The sequence below is a fragment of the Delphinus delphis genome, chromosome 17, assembly GCF_949987515.2.
Source record: "Delphinus delphis chromosome 17, mDelDel1.2, whole genome shotgun sequence".
Taxonomy (NCBI): Eukaryota; Metazoa; Chordata; class Mammalia; order Artiodactyla; family Delphinidae; genus Delphinus; species Delphinus delphis.
In genome coordinates this window covers 15,473,767-15,495,345 of record NC_082699.1, presented here as the reverse complement: position 1 = coordinate 15,495,345, position 21,579 = coordinate 15,473,767, and the positions used below count along the sequence as shown (strand labels likewise).

At 36.7% G+C, this 21,579-nt stretch overlaps 1 protein-coding gene across 5 annotated transcripts in view; it reads right to left on the bottom strand.

The window, feature by feature from the left end:
- The window catches only part of XKR9 (XK related 9), a 54,586-nt gene that overhangs the window by 10,651 nt on the left and 22,356 nt on the right, over window positions 1-21,579 (bottom strand). For 3 of the 5 annotated variants that reach the window (XR_009516588.1, XM_059994753.1, XM_059994750.1), the window contains exon 4: window positions 16,787-17,416. Coding sequence is in view for 4 of the 5 variants with exons in the window: in XM_059994753.1 (XP_059850736.1) it covers window positions 16,788-17,416 (629 nt within the window). In the remaining variant the exon portion in view is untranslated. Of the gene's footprint in view, window positions 1-15,946; window positions 17,417-21,579 lie in introns of those variants that run through there. The other 2 variants (XM_059994751.1, XM_069541560.1) reach the window with 1 other exon arrangement.

The window sequence follows — 21,579 nt, the reverse complement described above, 5'->3', positions numbered from 1 at the left end:
GGGGGAAAAGAACCTTTAGGTGAGATAAAGGGAAAGTTGAAGGCAAAGGGGTTCTTTGCCCTTTGGGTCTCAGGAACAAAACCACTGCGCAAAACGCAACACTATGCTAACACGGCACAGCCCCAGCAGAGTAAAGAAGGCAGAAAAGGATAGTCAGGCAGAAAGAAGCCTAATTATCATTCCTAATCTCTCATTTAGCAGAGTAAACTCAAAGATTTCCACATGCGCCTGAGGAAAGAAGGAGAAGTTAACAGGATAGCAGTTATGACAGGGCTTTCTATGCTGTGGAGCCAAGAGACCCACAGAAGCAGCTCAAGGAGGCAGTCAGTGTTCTCTGCAGTTCATGGCAAGAGACTTGAGACAAAGGCAGCATCAGTGAGAGCTGAGGTAAAGCCACGACCCATACGATGAACCAACAGGTCCTGACAAAGCTGAGTCTAAATTTACAGGAGTTGTATCCACTGCAGACTTCGGAAGCAAATGCCAATATACTACCCAGAAATGGAGTCCACTAAATCCAGCTCGCCAGTTATCAGCCAGTGTATACTCAAGATCAACACAAGACTAGGGCATAAGTTCCCCTCCCCCAACACACTTGAAGACTAATTTGAACGGCAGCAACACCACTGTTTGCATTTGTACTTCAAATAGGAGACGGAGACAGCTCACTGGCCTTATACTTACTGATACTATAAGATGGCAGGAGAAAAAGAATTTCTTTTTATTTTTTTTCAGTAAGTTCTAGATCTGCTTTTTCCTAATTTCTAATCTGAAATTTCCATGTAGGCTAAAAAGTTCAAACACCTATAAATTGAATGCATGCACTGTTTATGAAAATTATTTATTATAAATAGAAGGAAAACATTACTGGGACCTCCCAAGGGCCAGAGCAGCCAATCATAAATTCTATTTCAGGTGAAGCCTACAGGGGGATTCTGACCTCAAACCCAAATCTCTAGAAATGCTGAAAAGTAGCAGAGCACAAACTGACAGGATACCCATAGGTTCTTAAAGAACTTCAGCTGAATGATCCCTGCTCTATCCTACAAAGGCCCAGAAGGTCCCATGACCAAGTATAAGTAAGCAAGACCACTGCCTCAGGACATTTTTCAAAATTAATCACCATTCTTCTGAAGCAGTGGTGAACCATGTTCTACCCCTACATGTCTTAAGCTTTCCCCAAAATTATAGGTAGAGAATATACCAGTGGGAACCCCTTAATTTACCTTACATCCCACAGTTTTCCCTCTCTAATCTTTTTCTCACAGACCCCAAGCTGAGATTCCTTCATGTAAATCCCTTTTTACATCCTCCAATCACAAAATTATTCCGGATCTGATCACAAGGTTATTCAGGATCAACCTTTCTTTACCCAAAATCTACCACATATGGTGCATAATTTCAGTAGTGCCTCTATATTTTTTCTTAAAAGGATAACAAGAGTATGAAAGATTTATTTCTGGTTCATAACTCAAATAAATAAAGTACAGCAGACTTGAGAATATTACTAGTGACTGAATTTCCTAAGACTCGGGGACTACAAAGACCCCTTAAGATCAGGGACCTTATCTTATTTATTTTTGTGACCTCAATGGCTAGAACTCTACTTGGAACATGATCAATGTTCTTTAAATACTTATTGATGTGAACAGCTGAACTCAACCTGTTTATAAATTAACTTTTTCAAATAATATCATGACTTAGGATGACTCCAATACTTAGCATAAGGAATGACACTTTTAATAAATTTTTAAAGGGGATAGTGAGGTTCCTCAAAAACTTAAACACAGAATTATCATATGATGCAGGAATTCCACTCCAAAAAAGGTGAAGGCAGGGACTCGAACAGATATTTGTACATGAATGTTCATAGTAGCATTATTCACAATAGTCAAAAGGTGGAAACAACCCAAGTGTCCATTGACAGATGAATGGATAAACAAAATGTGGTCTATACATATGATGGGATATTATTCAGCCATGAAAAGAAATAAAATTCTGATGTATGCTACAATATGAATGAACCCTGAAAACATTACAAGTGAAGCCAGATACAAGAGAACAAATATTGTATGATTCAACTACATGGGATACCTAGAATGGTCAAATTCATAAAGAAAATAGAATAGAGGTCACCAGGGCAGGGTGAGGGAGGAATGAAGAATTACTGTTTAATGGGTACAGAGTTTCTGTTAGAGATGATGAGAAAGTTCTGGAAGTAGATAGTGATGATGGTTGCACAACATTGTGAAGTATTTAATGCCACTGAATTGGATACTCAAAACTAGTTACAATGGTAAATTTTATGTTATGTATACCATAACAAAAAAGAGGATAACAACTTTTAAATACTAGAATAATGCTTCATAAGGTGCTTTATAATAATGTACAAAGCGGGCTTCCCTGGTGGCGCAGTGGTTGAGAGTCCGCCTTCCAGTGCAGGGGACGCGGGTTCGTGCCCCGGTCTGGGAGGGTCCCGCATGCCGCGGAGTGGCTGGGCCCGTGGGCCATGGCCGCTGGGCCTGCGTGTCCGGGGCCCGTGCTCCACAGCAGGAGAGGCCGCAACGGTGAGAGGCCCGCATGCCACAAAAAATAAAAAATAATGTACAGAGTGAAGGCTCCAAGGTACACATGCTGTGTAAATAACATATCTTACTTATTGATGTGAAACTCCAACAGGAACAAAGACTAATCTGTTAAAGAGTAAACAAGTAAAATTTAAAATAAAGATCAATGACGATTCCCTTATCAGAAGCCTTAGCAATTTACAAACTAGTATGTGGGCAGTGTATGTTTTGCTCTTACTTAGAAATAAATTGAATAAGAATGGATATATGTTGTCATCACAGAATTTGAAATAGCTATGATACCTGCTAAAGATTCATAACTGAATAAGTATTTTTAAGTCACTAGATTCATTTTGTAACAAGTACCTTAACAAGTGAATACTAAAATCTTTATTTGAACTTAAAAACATGAAGGAATATGGTGAAAACAAGCAAGTTAGAACACTGAGTCCTCTAAGGAGTTAAAATAAGCTGTGTTCTCTGAGCAGTCACCCTCTAGAATCGTGTCTTCCTAAATCTGATTCCTTTATAGAGTGTTTTTGATGATAGGCAATTCTTTGTTGAAAGTTAAGTGCTCTTTTATATGAATAAATAGAGAAGGCTTTGGTTTGAACTAATACATTATTTTGACAAATGTTTATTGGAAACCCAATTATGGGTTCATAAATCAGGGTTCTTTGTGGTCCATCAGGTAAGCTCACCAATGCCACCAGATGTCACAGTACATACCAATAGGGTAATTAAAACAACTCCTTGGAATGCTGTCCCGCTCCTACACAATGACAGAAGGAAAAATAGCTTATTATCTTTAATTTAACTTACTAAAAATGTAAGTTGCAAGATGTCATGATCATACCTTCCAGGGGAAAAAAAACATTTGTTTTCTATTTACTGTTGGATTAAAAGGACAAGGTTAAGAATGATGTACGATCTGTCAGACAGATGATTTTCAAACATTCCTCACAATAAAAAGGGAAAAAAATCTCATCTGCATATATCCCATGACTGAACTATGTCCTTAGAAAAGTGATTCCTTTTGCTTTTTTTCCTTCCCTTCCTTGTCCTCCACTCCCCTTTTAAAATAGCTGTTATTTCCTGAAGAAGTGAGTCCTGTTAACAACGCTTAGTGTACCTGGGCCAATACACATTCAGCTGTATCATTGCATGGACCTGAGCTGGATGAAAAATTCCCTGATAAAAGCTTATATTCTTCATTACCAGAAAGAAAACAGTTGGCAAGACAATTCTGGCAGAACAACAAACCCATTTCAACTGAAAATTGGAAAGACTTTTAATTCTAAAGACTTTTGGAAGTCCCTATATAGCCCAAATGTACTAATCATGAAAAGGGAGGGGATGAAGTATTTAATGAAAGCAGGCATTTGCATATTATAACCAAGCGTGGGAAATTTTCTTGACGTTTGATTTTCAAATCCCAGTGAAAGATGTAGAAAAATCAGACCTGAGTGATTAGCATAAACCTAAGAATTCTGTCTCTTACCAATATTGCCAAATTTGTTAAAATTATCTCTAACTATTTTAAATTTTTCCTTGTTATATAAGTCCTTAACTGACTCAGTTTTGCTTTCTAGGTAGGCAAAGTATCTTTTCCTTTATAGAGAGAATGATACATATGATTTAAGATATTTGAGTATATTCCGTGACGGAAATAGAAATTTTATGTTTCCCTATACAATACAGTCAAAAAGGGCTTCTGCCCTTTTTGTTTACACATCACTATTTAGCAGTGGAAACTCAGAGATCTCTGCCTGTCACAAACTGCTAGACAGACCTCTACACAATTCATCCCTAACCATCACAAGTAACACAGGCCAGAACATCAGGGATTTGCCTCTTGACTAGCCAGGCAGCTCCATGTGAAGTGCCAGTAGGGTAAGGCCACACATGCAGTGCTCTGCTATTACTCTAACTGCACGGCCCAAGCCTGCTGGCTTGGCTACTGCTGATAATATAAACAAGAGGCTGAGCGACAACTTAAAATGCTAACTGTTGAACTACTCTAATCTCAACCCCAAGAAATTATGTCATCAAGACTGACTGACTTCAAAAGGACACTGTCTAAATACAGCTGTTACTTGTGAAAGACAAAAAATGTTACCATTGTATCATAGAAAAGTGTTTAGAAAGACAGAAAGAACTGAAGTGGGAGCTGGGTCTCCTAGAGCATCCTAGATTCAAGTTATCTGAGCAGCTCCATTATGAAGAAGAGTTATGTTTAAATGGGTGCCTGAAGGGCCCTGAATTCCCACAATGGATCAAGGAACTGTCTTATTGTCTTGAGTTTTATGAATCTTCATAATGTCAGGCTAGTGGACAGTTGTCAAGAACAACACACTGCTGGGAATAGTGGCATGTCGGCATGAAGAGCTCCACCGAATCACTCCCTAGTGAAACTGTGAGAATTATTAAAAAGCAAGCAATTAAAGCCTCTGGAAGTGGTCCTAAGTGTAAACAGCAAATGAAGAAACATCTATTCAAGAAAACCTAAGAAAGTTTCTAGAAGAAAGGTGAGAATCTGTGGTATTTGAATCAAGACCACTCTCCCCACTCCACACCGGCACAATGAAGCAGACACTCCACTCAAGACTCCTGCAGCCAGAAACACAGGGCTCCCTCTTAGCGCTTTCTTCCTGAGAGTTAGCAAGACTTCAGTGTTCCTCATCTTGCACCCAGCTGCCTGTTGCTGGGGATAAGTCTCAGGCAAGCGCAGTCAAGAGGTGGGGTCTCCCTACTTTCACCCCACTCCCACTTATGGAACTGAGGCAGTGGGGCTATCACACAGAGAGAAGCTTGCCATTGTCCCTCCCCACTCAGCTCCAGGGCCCTGGCTCAGAGATTTTACCTGGGGGAGAAGCAGTCATCAACAGATAGCTCCTGATCTCTTCCCATAGAAACTGACTTCATTTGCAACAGAGCTTGGAGAAATTAACCTAAGAGCACTCTCAAGAACAGTGGAGGCTGTGATGAAAGGCACCTGGGAGGAGATTTCTGTGTGTAATAAAGAAAAAGCGTAGAGTAGGCTGGCTAATTTGCAGGAGAGAACTGGGCAATAAGACAGCTAGGAGGAGTCTTTCTGGGGTCAGACAAATATCAAACACTGATCTCAGAAACTTTTCTGTCCAAAAAGCCATAATTTGATTGGATTCATTTGTAGAGCAATTTATGCTCCAGGGCAGTTTTGTAAAAAGTAGAGCAACCAGCCAACACTTAGTAGAGTTTTAACAGCTGAGTGTGGTCAGGGACAGAGGGGAAAAGACCCCTACGAGTGCTGCAGTCGTCCCAAAGTGACTGTGGGCAAACCTAAAGCTGTGCCTAGCAGCATCAGAGGCTTAATACTGCGGGTGGAGGGTGGGGGAAGGATGACGTCACTAAAATGATCCAGCCAATCACTAAACAAATAAGCAAGCCAATAACAAGCCTCAGAATGAAGGGACCAGTGCCCAGAGTTGCTACAACAATATTATCTAAAATGTCTAATTACCAATAAAAATTATGAGGCATGCAAAGAAACAAGAAATTATAACCCCCTACTCCAAAAAAGATAAAAGGCAACAGAAACTTCCTATGAGAGCAACCAGATGCCTGATTCAACGTAAAAACTTTTCAAAGTAACAATTATAAATATGTTCACAGAACTAAAGGAAACCATATTTAGAGAAATAAAGGAAAGAATACTGACAGTGTTGTACCAAATGGAGAATGCCAATAAAGAGAGAAATTTTTTTAAAAAGAACCAAATGGAATTCTGGAGTTAAAAGTACAATAACTGAAATAAAAATGTGCTAGAAGGGATCAACGATAGATTTGAACTACCAGAAGAAAAAAATGGTAAACTTGAAGACAGATTGATAGAGATTATGTAAGCTAAAGAACAGAGAGGAAAGAGAAGGAAGAAAAATAAACAGAGCTTCAGAGAAATGTGAGAAACCACCAAGCACGCCAACATACAGATACAGGCAATACCAGAAGGAGAGGTGAAAGAAGATCCATGACCAACTAGGATTTATTCCAAGGATTCAAGGTTGGTTTAGCATTTGAAATCAATTAAGGTAGTACATCATATCAATAGAACAAAAAACAAAAATCACATAATCATCTCAACCACATAATCATCTCAAAAGAATTTGAAAATAATACGTCACCCCTTCATGATAAAAACATTAAACACACCAGGCATAGAAGGGAACTTCTTCAACCTGATAAAGAGCATCTATGAAAAACCCACAGCTAATATCATAATTAATGGTGAAAGACTGAACTCTTACCCTCTAAAATGAGGAGCAAGACAAGGACGTCTGCTCTTACCACTTCTATTCAACACTGTATGGGAAGTTCTAGCCAAGGGAATTAAGCATGAAAAAGAAAAGGCAACCAAACTTGAAGGGAAGGAGTAAAACTATCTCTATTTGTAGCTGACATGCTCTTGTATATAGAAAATCCTAAAAAATCCTACCACTAAAAAGCTATTAGAACTAATAAATGAGTTTAAAAAGGTTGCAGGATTCCAGATCAATACACAAAAATCAGTTGTATTTCCATACATTGGCAATGAACAATCTGAAAATGAAATCAAGAAAACAATTCCATTCACAATAGCGTCAAAAAGAATAAAATACTTAGGAGTAAATTTAACAAACGCGTAAAATTTACACTCTGAAAACTATAAAAAAATTGTTCAAAGAAATTAAAGATCTAAATAAGTGGGAAAACATCCTACATTCAAGGACTGGAAGATTTAACATTGTTAAGATGGCAATACTTCCCAAACTAATCTATAGATTCAACACAATCCCTATCAGAGTGCCAGCTGACTTCTTTGACAAGTTGATTCTAAAATTCATATGGAATTGCAAAGCACCCAGAATAGCCAAAACAACCCTGAAAAAGAAGAAATAACTAGAAAGACTCACACTTCCCAATTTTAAAACTTACTACAAAGCAACAGTAATCACAACAGTGTGGTACTAGCACAAGGACAGACATACAGACCAACAGAATAGAATTGAGAGTCCAGAAATAATCCGATACCTCTTTGGCCAACTAATTTTCAACAAGGGTGCCAAGACCAGTCAATGGGGAAAGACTAGTCTTCTTAATAAATGGTGCTGAGACAAGTGGATAGCCACATGCAAAAGAATGGCATTGGATTCTTACTTCACACCATATACAAAAAATAACTCAAATAGATTGAAGACATAAAGGTAAGAACAAAAACTATAAAACTCTTAGGAGAAAACATAACGGCAAATATTCACAACCTTGGATTTGGCAAAGGATTCTTAGGTATGACGCCAAAAATATGAGTAGCAAAAGGAAACATTGATGAATTGCACATTATCAAAATTCAAAACTTTTGTGCTTCAAAAGACACCATCAAGGAACTGGAGCAAATACTTTCAAATCATATATTTGATAAGAGACTTGAATCTAGAACATATAAATAAACCTCACACATCAATAATAAAAGGACAAATAACCCAGTTAAAGATTGAGCAAAGATCTGAATAGACATTTCCCCAAAGAAGATATACAAATGGCCAATAATACCTGTATGAAAAGATGCCTGACATTATTCATCATCAGGGAAATACAAATCAAAACCTCAATGAGATACCATTTCTACCCACTAGGATAGCTAAAATCAAAAAGTCAGATAACAATTGTCGGCAAATACGTGGAGGGACTGGAACCCTCATACACTACTGACAGTAAAATGTAAAATGGTGCAGCTGCTTTGAAAAACAGTCTGGCAATTCTTCAAAGAATCAAACATATGACCCAGCAATTCCACTTCTAGGTATATACCCAAGAGAAATGAAAACATACATCTACACAGAAACTTGTACCAAATGTTTATAGAAGCATTATTCATAATAGCCAAATAGTGGAAACAATCTAAACATCTATTAACGGACAACCAGATAAACAAAATGTGGTATATTCATACAATGGAATATTATTATACATAGAAAGGAATGAAGCACTGATACATGCTACAACATAAATGACCCTGGAAAATGTTACGTTAAATGAAAGAAGCCAATCACAAAAGACCACATATGATTCCATTCACATGGAATTCCAGAATAGGAAAATCTATAGAAAGTAGATTAGTGGTTGCCTAGGGCTGGGAGCAGTGGAAGGGAAGATGGGGAGGCCGGGATTGGGGAGGGTGGGTTATTAGTTAGTGTTCTCCAGAGAAATGAAACCAATAGGATGTGTATATATGGAAAAAGATTTAAGGGATTTACTCATGCAATTATAGAAGCTGATAAGTCCAAAATCTGAAGGGTGGCCAACAGGCTGGAGAAGCAAGATGAGCTCATGCTGTAGTTCAAGTCCAAAGGCCAGAATTCCCTTTTGCTCCGGAAGAGGTCAGTCCTTTGCTCTATTCGGGCCTTCAACTGGTTGGACGAGGCCCACCCATGTCATGGAGAACAATCTGCTTTACTCAAAGTCTACCTATTTAAATGTTAATCTTATCTAAAAACATCTTCATAGAAAACCCAAAATAATGTTTGACCACATATCAGGGTACTCTGGCACAGCCAAATCTACACACCAATTAACCATCACAGGTGTGATAAAGGTACTGAAGTTCTTTTTGAGGTGCTGAAAATGTTCTAAAATTGACTGTGGTAATGGTTGAACATGTCTGTAAATATACTAAAAAACACTGAACTGTACACTTTAAGTAGGTGAGTTGTATGTGACATATCTCAATAAAGCTGTTAAAAAAAAAAAAAGAACAGACTACCACAGTAATTTTCCCACAATTTTTTAAAAAGTGCTTTTTATCCATAGACCACCAAAACACACAAATCACTCTCTGGAGTGGTGACCAATCAATTAAGCAACAGGTATTTACTAAGCCTTATCCTACCACCGTGCTGAATACATAGACAGCGCTCAGAAGTACAAACTGCTGGATTGATTAATTGCTCCGAAGAGGAATACGATGACTTTCCTAGTAGTCTATTGAATGAGATATATTCACTTTTCCAGGGGTTCACAAAAAGTAACAGTACTTTGTTGCTATTGGAAACTCCTGAAAACTCTATGCAAAGACCTCCAAGCGGGCACAGAAATACAATCCCCGATCCATACAAGCTTATAGTCTAGTTAGCAAGCATACTGTTAGACACTTAACAAAAACTATAAGTAAAACTAATGTTTAATCGTAAAGCAACCGTAACTAAGGGGTTCTGTGGTCCAGAAAAATAAGAGAAATAATACTTACCAACAAATACTTAATGAAATCCTACCATTCATTAAGTGCATGCACACATCTACACCCCACACACACATATTCATGCATACTTCCAAAGGCCAGAAAATGATTTGCAATTTAAGCTTCATCCTGATTTCAGTACTAATTAGTTGTATTTAGCAGTCCCTGTAGATTATATTTTCTACATATCAGGAACAATACTTACCACACAAGAAAAAACTAATGAAAAACTAAGATGTTACATGCAAAAAAATTAAACTTCTTTGCCATATAATTCCAAACTTTTTATATGAGTATTACTATTTTATACGTGTGGAAGCAATTTTACAAAGGTATAACAATGGCATCAAAACCAAGTTCAAAATATACTGCATGCTGGTGGAAGTATGTCAAAAATAGAAAATTTCAGAGATAGTTACAATCTATAAAATACTATCATATATAGTATCTCACTGATTTTTCACAGCAGCCCAGAGAGATAGTTGTATTATATAATTCTCGCCCTACATATATAGAGATTGAGACTTAGAGAGATTAAATCATCAAGGTCATCCAGGTAATAATGTCAAGGCACGGAATAACTCAGGTCTTTGGGCTTTCAAAGCAAAAAGGAAAAAGAAAACATAACAACACCATGCAAACTACATCTTTTGATTTTTCTCTAGTCCTTTTGTACCATCAAACAATATATCTAGGAGAAAATAATTACAAATTCCCTATACTCTGTGAATCTTTATGTTCTGTGAATTGAGGTTAGTGTATACTAGGTTTAACATTTTTTAAAAAGTACTTAGGTCTCATTTTCACACAATAAAAAGTGCATGTCTTAAAACAATAAATACCACTTAAGTATAGAATTATCTCCATAACAAACTAAACCTATTATCAAAATGTAGTCTCTTTGGGAAACCACAAATTGTTCATGTTAACCCCCAAAACTACTAGGTATATATGCAAATGCCCACTTAGAAAAGTCCAACTTTTAATTTATTGTGATCACAAAACAGGCATCAGCCAGAGTTAGAATTGCATTATACTTCTATGACCCCCGCAATCATAAAGACAAGCTTTGATTTATATTACAGTTGAGAATGAGCCTCAAGATATTGTACAGGAAATTAATGTTTGGCTTCGGTTTTCTTACGGCTTGCGCCAATACTGTAACTGATAGCATAAACCAGGGAACCTATGAAGCTGCACATCCAATTTGTCTGTGGTTCCATTGCCCCCTAGTGGCTATTTTAGAACTAGTTATTAACAGTGATATATAACTGTTGCCTTCAAAAGTCAGCAACAGTTCTCAAAGCCGGATGGGCAGATAAGCAGCATTAGCAACATCCAGGAACTTCTTAGACATAACAAAGTTCAAGCCCCACCTAAGACCTACTGAAAAGAAACTCTGTGGATGGTGTACAGTAACCTGTTTTAATGGCCCTGCCATGTGATTCTGATGCACACTAACATTTGAGAACCACTAGTCTAAGGGAAGCATTCTATTTGTATTTGAAGTAAATGTGGAAGTATATAGGTGCATGTAATGGTTAATGTTATGGGTTAACTTGACTGGGCTAAGGGATGCCCAGATAGATGGTAAAACATTGTTCCTGGGAGTGTCTGTCAGGGTGTTTCTTGAAGAGATCAGCATTTGATTTGGTGAACTGAGTAAAGCATTTGCCCAGTGTGCGTGGGTGTCATCCAATCTGTTGAGGGCCTAAATAGAACAAAAAGTCAGAAGAAGGGCAAATTCGCTCTCTCTGCTCAAACTACAACATCTATCTTCGCTTGTCCTCAGACATTGGTTCTCCAGGTTCTCAAGCTTTTGGAGTCAGATCATTGTTTACATCATTAGCCCCATGATTCTTAGGCCTTCAGACTTGGACAGAATTACACCACAGGCTTTCACCAGCTTGCAGAGAGCAGATGGTGGGGCTTTTCAGCCTCCATAACCACGTGAGCTACTTCTTATAATAAATCCTCTCTTACAGGCATCCATATATATCCTATTGTTTCTGTTTCTCTGGAGAACCCTGACTAGGGCAGTGCATATGAGTGCTCATTTATGAGACTATTGCTCATAATTATTCATAATTATTCCTAGGCCCTTCATATGTGCAGAATAATCTAGAAAAAGCTGACACTTAGTTGGTGGGGGATTTAAAAGTGCTATAAATCTATAACTGAATGATATAGAAAATAGGATAAAATGAATAAAGGTAAATTAATTCGATATTAAAAGTTCACTTTAAGAGCCTGCTAACTAGCCAAAACATCTGACCAGGATCCAGGATCGATGTTGGTGTGCTTAACCACTACATTGTTTCTTTGATATAAAATCAATGGAAAAATGTTTGTTGAATGGAATGAATATTCAAGCCAGGTTTGGATGGGGCATTTAATATTCAGACTCTTTAGTAGATGTATATTATTTCTACCCATTTTTCCATTACATAAATTGCTACTTCCCATTACATATATTGTTAGTTGAATTATTCAAACTATCAGTGACACAACCTCAGCCCCATGCTGAACTAAGGCCAAAAAATATTGGGGCCAGACTTTTAAAAAACTGTTTTGTGGGCAAATAAGTAATTTAATAATAGTTTTAAAATCATGTTTAATTTAGTACAGCTCTAGGCTGCTGATGGTCAGTTCATCTATTTATCAGATAAAGAACAGAATGAAAGTAAACTAGACTTGACGTCAAAAGTTATGAGATTTGATCTGTATGAACTTTGGTAAGTTACTTAAATTCTTTGAGGCTTGCTTTTCCCAGCTAAAGGGTAGTGATAATAATAATAACTATATTGCCCAGTTTTTTGTGAGGGTCAAATAAGTAAGGATATGAGAAGATTAAATGTTAAACAAAAGGAATTTACACATCATTTTAAGCAAATATCACAGAAAGAATACAAACATTACAGAAAGATTGCTGAAAATGTTACTGATTAATAAAAAAGATGGGTATAACTCCCACTGTTTAAACTCTCTCACAAACAACCATTGTAAACTCTGGACAAAATATGAAAAAAAACTACCTGAAAACACTTGACAGCAAAAAAGCAGGCAGACATTGGAAAGCGGTCAACATTGGGGAGAAGGAATGGCACTGAGTGAAGATAGACCCCAGTCAGTACACTGTGTACACAAACCCAGATAGAAAAGCTGCAGTCTTAATGGTTTAACGTCCCAGAGGACAGAGTATGGAGTGACCACAGCAACTGAAAAGTGATGGTGAAAATCCTAGAAAGGAGACAGCCAACACAGAGACAGCCTCATTCCATATATTAACTCTTCCCCAATCTCTGACTGACTTTGAACTATATATACATGAGGAGTAGGCTCCAAGTAGTACACTGAAGGTTAAACAAATAAAGGTTGTTTAGAGTTCAGAGTTTAAAGTTCAAGTTAAATGCCTGCTAAAAAAAAAAAAATACTCCTCTATAAAACAAACAATCAAGAGGATTTAAAGTGCACCACTCATAGCATCCAGGACACAATTCAAAATTAGTGGACATAAGAGGGAACAGGAAAATGTAACCCATACTCAAGAGAAAAGGTGATTAATGGAGACCAATCCTGAGATGATCCAGATATTGGAATCAACACACAGGGATTTTAAGCATCTATTATAAGTATTATCAAAGATATAAAGGAAAGCATGCTCTTAATAAGGAAAAATATAAAATCTTAGCAGAGAAATAGAAGCCATAAAAAAGAACCAAATGAAAATTCTAGAACATAAAAATATCTGAATTTTTTTAAAAAAATTCATTGGATGAGCTTAACAGATTAAATGAATGAATGAAAAAGTCAGTGAACTTGAAGACAAATCTAGTATGAAGGACTGAGAAAATAAATTGGAAAAAAATGAACAGAGCCTTCGGGGTCTATGGGATAATATCAGTAGGTCTACCGCATGTTAGTGAAGTCCAAGAAGAGAGATAAAGTGATAGAAAGAATATGTGAAGAATACCAGAAACATTAAATATGGTAAAATGACAGCTTCAAGAATCTCAGAGAACCCCAAGTAGGATAAATACAAGCTATACCCATAAACATAGTAGTGAAACTACTGCAAACCAAAAACTAAGGTAAAATCTCAAAACAGCCAGAGAAAAATAACAAATTACATATCAAGTGACAATGATTTGAATTATTACTAACTTCTCAACAAAAACAATGAATACTAGAAATTAGTTGAATTATCTTTAAAATGCTTAAAGGAAAAGGGGCTTCCCTGGTGGCACAGTGGTTAAGAATCCACCTGCCAACGCAGGGGACACACAGGTTTGAGCCCTGGTCCGGGAAGATCCCACACGCTGCGGAGCAACTAATCCCGTGTGCCACAACTACTGAGCCTGTGCTCTAGAGCCTGCGAGCCACAACTACTGAGCCTGCGTGCCACAACTACTGAAGCCTGCCTAGAGCCCGTGCTCCACAACAAGAGAAGCCACTGCAATGAGAAGTGCGCACACCACAACAAAGAGTAGCCCCCGCTCACTGCAACCAGAGAAAGCCTGTGTGCAGCAACAAAGACCCAACACAGCCAAAAATAAATAAAATAAATAAATGTATTTTTTAAAATGCTTAAAGGAAAAAAGTACTGTCAACCCAGAACCCTATATCCAGCAAAAATAATCCTGTAAGAATGAAGGAGAAATAAAGATGTTCAGATAAAGGAAAAAGAAAAAAGAATTCATCATCAACAAACCTAAACAGAAAATGCTAAAAGAATTTCTAGTGGCTGAAGGGAAATAACACATGGACATCTAAATCTTTAGGAAGGAATAAAGAGCACTTTCATTTTATGACTCAAAGTCTTTTGGTCTTTTATGACTCAAAGGTTCTGACTCAAGTGCTGCTAAATGAGCCTAACTTTTCCCATCTTCACTGTCTCAAATATACATGTATTCATACACACTAAAACATGCAGAGAGAGGGAGAAATACGGTAAGTGCGGTTCACACATATCAGGATCATGTGCCCAAAGTAAACTCTAGATTCTCTAGCTCCTGCAAGAATAAATGGTTCTTCCACATTGCCTAACTTTCTCAAAGAGTAGTGCAGGGGACATCTGATTGAGTTTTATATACTCTATGTAGGTATATAAATATAACCACTTCTGTTATTCAGTATTTATTTGTTTCATTTACTGTAAAATCAAAATTGAAAACAGTAAACATTCAGAAAGTCAGTTTCTATAAATGCTCAGTACATAACCTTCTCAAGGAACATAACTCTATTCTACATTTGTTTTGTATCCACAACAGTACCTAACAGAATGCTAGGCACAGAGTTAATGCTTAACATACTTATTATTTTCTAATAGCTTTGGTAGTTGAACCCTTCTTCCCAAAAGCTATACAGCAATTTTATATTAAGTTACAAGACTAAATATAGAAATGGACATTTTTTTATCTTGGTGATAGAGAAGGCTATTGTTTGGGGACTCACTCATTAAGAGCTGACCCAAGGAAAAGAAAGGGTAAAGAACTGAAAAAGAAAGGATAATTCGATGGAAAATGTGTCATTATTTCCAGGAGTTCAACCTAACATAACTGGTTTACGTATTACTCCTAGGACCAAAATTTAGTTCTTACTAGAAGGAATAATACATAAAACTATTTAAATATGATTTGGTTACTTCAAGTGGTTTCCCCATTTTTTAGTCAAGTTTTTGGGTGTTTTGTTGTTGAGTTGCAGTTATTTCTATATTCTGGATATTAACCCCTTATCAAATATAGACATTTCCCCAAGGAAGATACACAAATGGCTAACAGGTATATGAAAAGTTGCTCAATATCACTAATAATTAGAGAAATGCAATTCAAAACTACAATGAGGTATCACTTCATACCCATTAGGATAGCCACTATCGCCACAAAAACAAAAAACAACAACAGAAAATAAGTGATGGTGAGGATGTGGAGAAATTGTCATCTTTGTGCACTGTTAGTGGGATTGTAAAATGGTGCAGACATTATACTAAAACGGTACGGAGATTCCTCAAAGGATTAAAAATAGGAAAACCATATGATCCACCAATCCCACTTCTGGGTATATATCCCAAAGAGCTGAATGCAGGTTGTTGGAGAAACATTTGCAAATCCATGTTCATTATAGCATTATTCACAAAAGCCAAGAGGTGGAAGCAACCCAATGATGGATAAAGAAAGAAAATGTGGCATATATATATACAATGGAATATTATCCATCCTTTAAAAAGAAGGAGGGCTTCCCTGGTGGCGCAGTGGTTGAGAGTCCGCCTGCCGATGCAGGGGACACGGGTTCGTGCCCCGGTCTGGGAGGATCCCACGTGCCACGGCGCGGCTGAGCCCGTGAGCCATGGCCGCTGAGCCTGCGCGTCCGGAGCCTGTGCTCCGCAGCCAAACGGGCCGCGGCGGTGGGAGGCACGCGTACCGCAAAAAAAAAAAAAAAAAAAAAAAAAATGGTTAAGCTGGGTTAAAACGGTCAATTTTCTGTTTTTTCTTCCTCTTCCCTCCTTTCCCTTTTCCTCTACTCAATCTGTCCCCAACTCAAAATATATTCACTGAATCAAGAAAATAGAGGAAAGAAGAATGAGTATCCTGCTCTTCTCTTCCTTTTATTTCCCCACTGCGAGTACATCAGTTTTAGCTCAGAAACAATGAGGGAAAAGTTGGAGGGAAGTTCAATTCCAGCCTTCTAATTATGGGAATGAGACCATTTCTTTCAGTTCAGGCTCAAGATGGCAACTCTACCAGGCCATAGGCAAATATATCTAAGTACCCAAGATCTTCAAAACCAAGTGAGAAATTAACTTAGATAATAAGAACATTATTATACTCTCTAACATACATAATTAATGTACTAGAACTGCCCTCAAATTAGAGAAGGCAAAAATAAGACATAACACACATATACACAAACTTTTTCTTTACTAACCAATGAAACAAAAAATAAGAAAACATATCTCTTAAGTGAATACCTTATTCCATTAGGAAATACTTCATTCTACAATCTCTTTGAACTGGTTTTCCATCAGCTTCATCCAGTTTTGTTTCTTCACTTCTGTTTGGGTGTAAAGTCCCGTAATAAACAATAAGAAAAATAATTCCAAGGAGAAGAGTAAGAGCTATAGTGATGCTGACAGGTATAAAATAGTCTGAATTAAAAATAGAGAGTGGGTAAGACCAGAACACAATCAATATCCCCAATGTGGCCAATACCCTTACAATATAATAACAAGACATTGGACATTTGGTATTCTGTCCCTTAATATTAAAAAATGTAAAGACAAGAATGAATCCAACAACAATCCTGTATATGAATTCCATACCTATGGAAGCACAAAAATCAGTTTGTTCTTTAAATGCCCACAATATACCTAAAAACCAAAGAAATAACAACAGGAATAAAGCAATCTTAACATTTAAGAACAAAAGAAGCACAACACTCAACATCCAAGATAATAATGTAAACAACTTGTAAAAGAGATATACGAGTTTAGGACAGGGTCCATTAAGGAGGTTTTTATCAGGTAAGGATTTTCTTAAAGCTACTTGATAATCAACAGTCGACCAAGAAATAGCACAGCAAGAGACCATGATGGCTGCATCTACAAAACAAAAAGTTTTTTAAGATATAGTTATAGGAATAATAATAGCAATATTAAATTACTATATGCCATACATGCTTCATCTGTATATACACACCCATAAACACATCAGGTACTTTATATACTCATCGCATTTAATCCTTTGAAATAGATATTAATAGTCCTATATTACATATGAGGGAATTAATGCTTAGAGAATATATATACATTTCTTGACCCAAGTCACACAGCCACCAAGTTTCAGAGAGATGAGATTTGAACTGAAATTTGCCTGATTCCAAAGTTGGTGTGCTTAACCACTACATTAGACTGCTTTATAAGATGGTGAATAAATTCACTGGACAAATTTTATTGAGCAACTGGTACAATGGAAACTGCATACTCTGGAAGTTCTCTAAGAGACTACAGTTATAGTCCTAGCTTTTCCAGTCTTTTTGGCTTTGACCTTGGGCATATATCTAATTCACTAGGAAATGACATCATGAGAGAGAAGAGGGCAGGAAGAAAGGAAGGGAGAGAGGTTAAACAGAAAATTTAATGTAAGTATGAGGTATCAACAGCTCAATTTCCCACATCTTTAAGATGATGGATCAAATGAACAAACATGATCTAAAACTTACAAATTTCTGTAGGCTTGGCACCTTTATCCCATTTTTTCCCCAACAAATAACAGAAAAGTAAGTTCATTACTACTTTGGAAAGGCATGTCATTAGCCCCACTCTCAAAGCTGGAGACTGAGATTAGCTCAAGATGGTAGAGTAGAAGGATGTGAACTCAAAGCTGGGGACTTATAAAACTGAAAGCAAAGATATTAGAGAATTAGAAGGAAATAATTTGGAGTAAAATAGAGAATGCTCATCATTCCCATTCAGCCTCACTGGAGGGCTATATATTAGGATAGGAAGGCAGACTTAAGATAGATCCTCTAGTGAAGACGATTATAAATGTCTTTGTCAACTCTCCTGGTTTTAGCATATACCACTCTGAACTGCACAATTAGTTGGGCTTCTTTTCTTTCTTCTTTAATTCAAAAATATTTGAATTAAAACATCACTTTCCCCTAAATTTCCCTGTGATATCTTTTTTATAATTGGTTTTAATTTCTACCAAACCAGTACATATACATTGTTTTTAAAAGTTGGTAAGTGCTAAAGAACTTATAAGAAAATAGCAGTAGACTGCTCTACCCCTTCTCACCTCTTAGCCATGACCCTCAGAAAAAATTACTATCAACTCTTCTACCTTTACTTCTGACATGTATTGCCATATTTCTAAATAAAACACATACTGTGCTATTTCTTATCTACTTTAGACTCTGATTATTAATTTCCTACGTGGGAAGGGGAAATTTTTGCACATGCACACATATATACACACCCTCCTTCCATTTTCCTCTCTCTCCTTCTACCCAAAAGAGTAACATCACAATTTTTGGTAAAATCAATATCCAGTGTTTACCTTATTATGACTACATAAGTACAGCCTCTTTGACTGCTCAGCCAAGTACTACATTCTGATCATATTTCCTTTCTTTTAAAACTTTTCATTGTTACTTACTTTGCTTAGTTTTTCATGACTCATCAGTATTTCTCAGCAAATTCTTCAAATTAATTAATTAAACTCCCCTATATACATCTATTAGGGTTTTTTTGTTTGTTTTTTGTTTTTTAATAATATGATCCTTCTGCTTAAAGGTGGCTGCTGTCAAGGTTTGCTTCCTGTCTTCCCAGAACTTCCCTTCACCTCTCTTCAGTGCTGACTTCCTGTTTCCTGTTCCAATATTTCCTTCTTGCTTCGTTCTCATGGTTTGATCAAGCATTCTCCAGACATTCCTGAGAAAAGTTGTACCTAAGCTAAACTTTTGAGACCATGTATGTCTCAAAATGTCTTTATTCTACCCTCATGTTTGATACACAGTTTCAACAGAAATAGAATTCAAAGTTTAAAAATGTTTTCCATTGAAACTTTGAAGTCATTGATCTATTAAATTCTAATCTCAAGTGTTATGGTTAAGAATTTCAAAGCCATTCAATTTCCCCATCCTTAAATGATCTTTATTTTCTCTCAAATCTTCTAGAATCTTATCTTCATCTTTGCGTCTCTGAAATGTTATAATGATGGGCTTGGTATGGGCCGTTTTTATCAACCTTTCAATCTAGTAACCCACATCTTTCAGAGATATGCTGTTTTTATTCTTTGATGGCTTCCCTAGAAATCACAACATGCATATTAAACATATCAAAATTTAAAGTTAATCAGTATTTTTACCTCACAGGTAGATTTATCATGAAGGTAGTGAAGCTTAAATTTCAGGGACCTACACTTGCCCAGACTCCTTCCAAGCCTGGCAAAGCCCTGGCAATGTGTTTACTTTGTCATATATATTTTATAAAAGTTGGAAAAATAAGGTATTTTCATTGCAGTTACTAAAATTCCCTGTCTCTTACTTTTCCTCTCTCACATTTTCCCTAGGTGCATTGAAGCAAGCTGTGGTCATTTTGGGGATCTGGCTAAAGGGAAATTGAGTTGAGAATAGTTTAGGTTTAGGGGGATATGTTTACAAGATTTGCTTGAATAATTCTGATTAGTAAGTAACAGATCTAGGATTCTCAAGTAGTTTGCCTGATCTTAACACTTCACTATCTTGCTGTCAACAGGCCTTTGATTCCTTAATATTAAGGCATGATGGTCTATCCTCATCCAGTTGGCACTATTAGTTTGACGTTATTTCCCATTTCCCACTTACCTACCTGTTTCCAATATTTTTTCTCCTCATTTTGCTAATCTAATCTGTACATTATACTCTATCCAAAAGGAATTCCTTGTCTTTGCCAAACCACGCCTTTGCTTATGCGTTTCTCCCGATATGAAATGACCTTGCCCAATCACATCTATACAGATTCTTATTAATTTCTTCTGATTTGACATTATTGACACCAGTAAAGAAAACAAGACTCCCACTATTCACTAAAGGAGACATTGACAATAAACAAGTGTTGTCAATTCAAACAGTATTTAAAATTAGTTACTTCATCAAAAAAATCTTGATATACTCTGATCTTATACCACATTATTGAAGACATTGGTAGAGTTGTCCCCAAATGTGACAACAATCAAAAAATATACTTATAATATTATCAATACTTTGTGAAGTTGAAACTTCTCTAAATTAAAAATAAACAAAAACCTAATTTCTATTAACTATGCTAGAAAAAAAGATTGAATTTTTCTTTTCTCTCTGTGGAAATTATATCATAAAATCATTATCAAATCAAAACCCGATCAGAGTACACAGCCAAAAAAATTAGATAAAAGAGTATTAAAATAATAAAAATATATTACTTTTCTTTCTCTTGTGAAATTTGTGGTATTGGTCACCTTTCTTATCCCTGTAATTTACTGTTCTTTATTTTATTTTTTAAAAAATGCTTACTTTCATGTCTTTTATGAATTGAACTGTATTCTTCCAAAATTCATATGTTAAAGCCCTAACCCCCAATGTGACTATACTTTGAGATAGGGCCTTTAGGGAGACAATTAAGGTTAAGCAAGTTCGTAAAGGTGGGGCCCAAATCTAATAGGACCGGTATCCTTGTAAGAATAGAAAGAGATACCAGAGATCTCTCTTTCTCTCCATACACAGAGGAAAGACATGTGAGGACACAGCAAGAAGGTGGCCATCTGCAACCCAAAGAGAGTCCTCACGAGAAACCAACCCTACTGGCACCTTGATTTTGGATTTCTAGTCTCCAGAACTGTAAGAAAATATATTTCTGTTGGTTAAGCTGCCCAGTCTATAGTATTCTGTTACAGCAGCCCAAGTACACTAACATAATTCTGTTTTCCTAATATTACATTCTTCTTTTCAAAAATAGGGTCTCTCTAATTGTTTTTGTTTTACACGCGGATCCACTTTTGCTTTACCTTTCTCCTGAACTATACAAGGAATTTAAAACAGTTTAACTCCATCCATCTTCCACCTGACTTTCATGCTACTGCTTGTCTTCATTCTATCTTTTTCTTAGCCACATAGTATTATTTCTGTTTATGCAGTCAAGTTTCATTTAGAGGTAGGTAACTTCTCTTTTACCCTGAGGAGGGTGACTTTTGGAGTGCCAGTTTTACGGATTAGGATTTTCTACCAGATGTCCCTCCCTTGTGA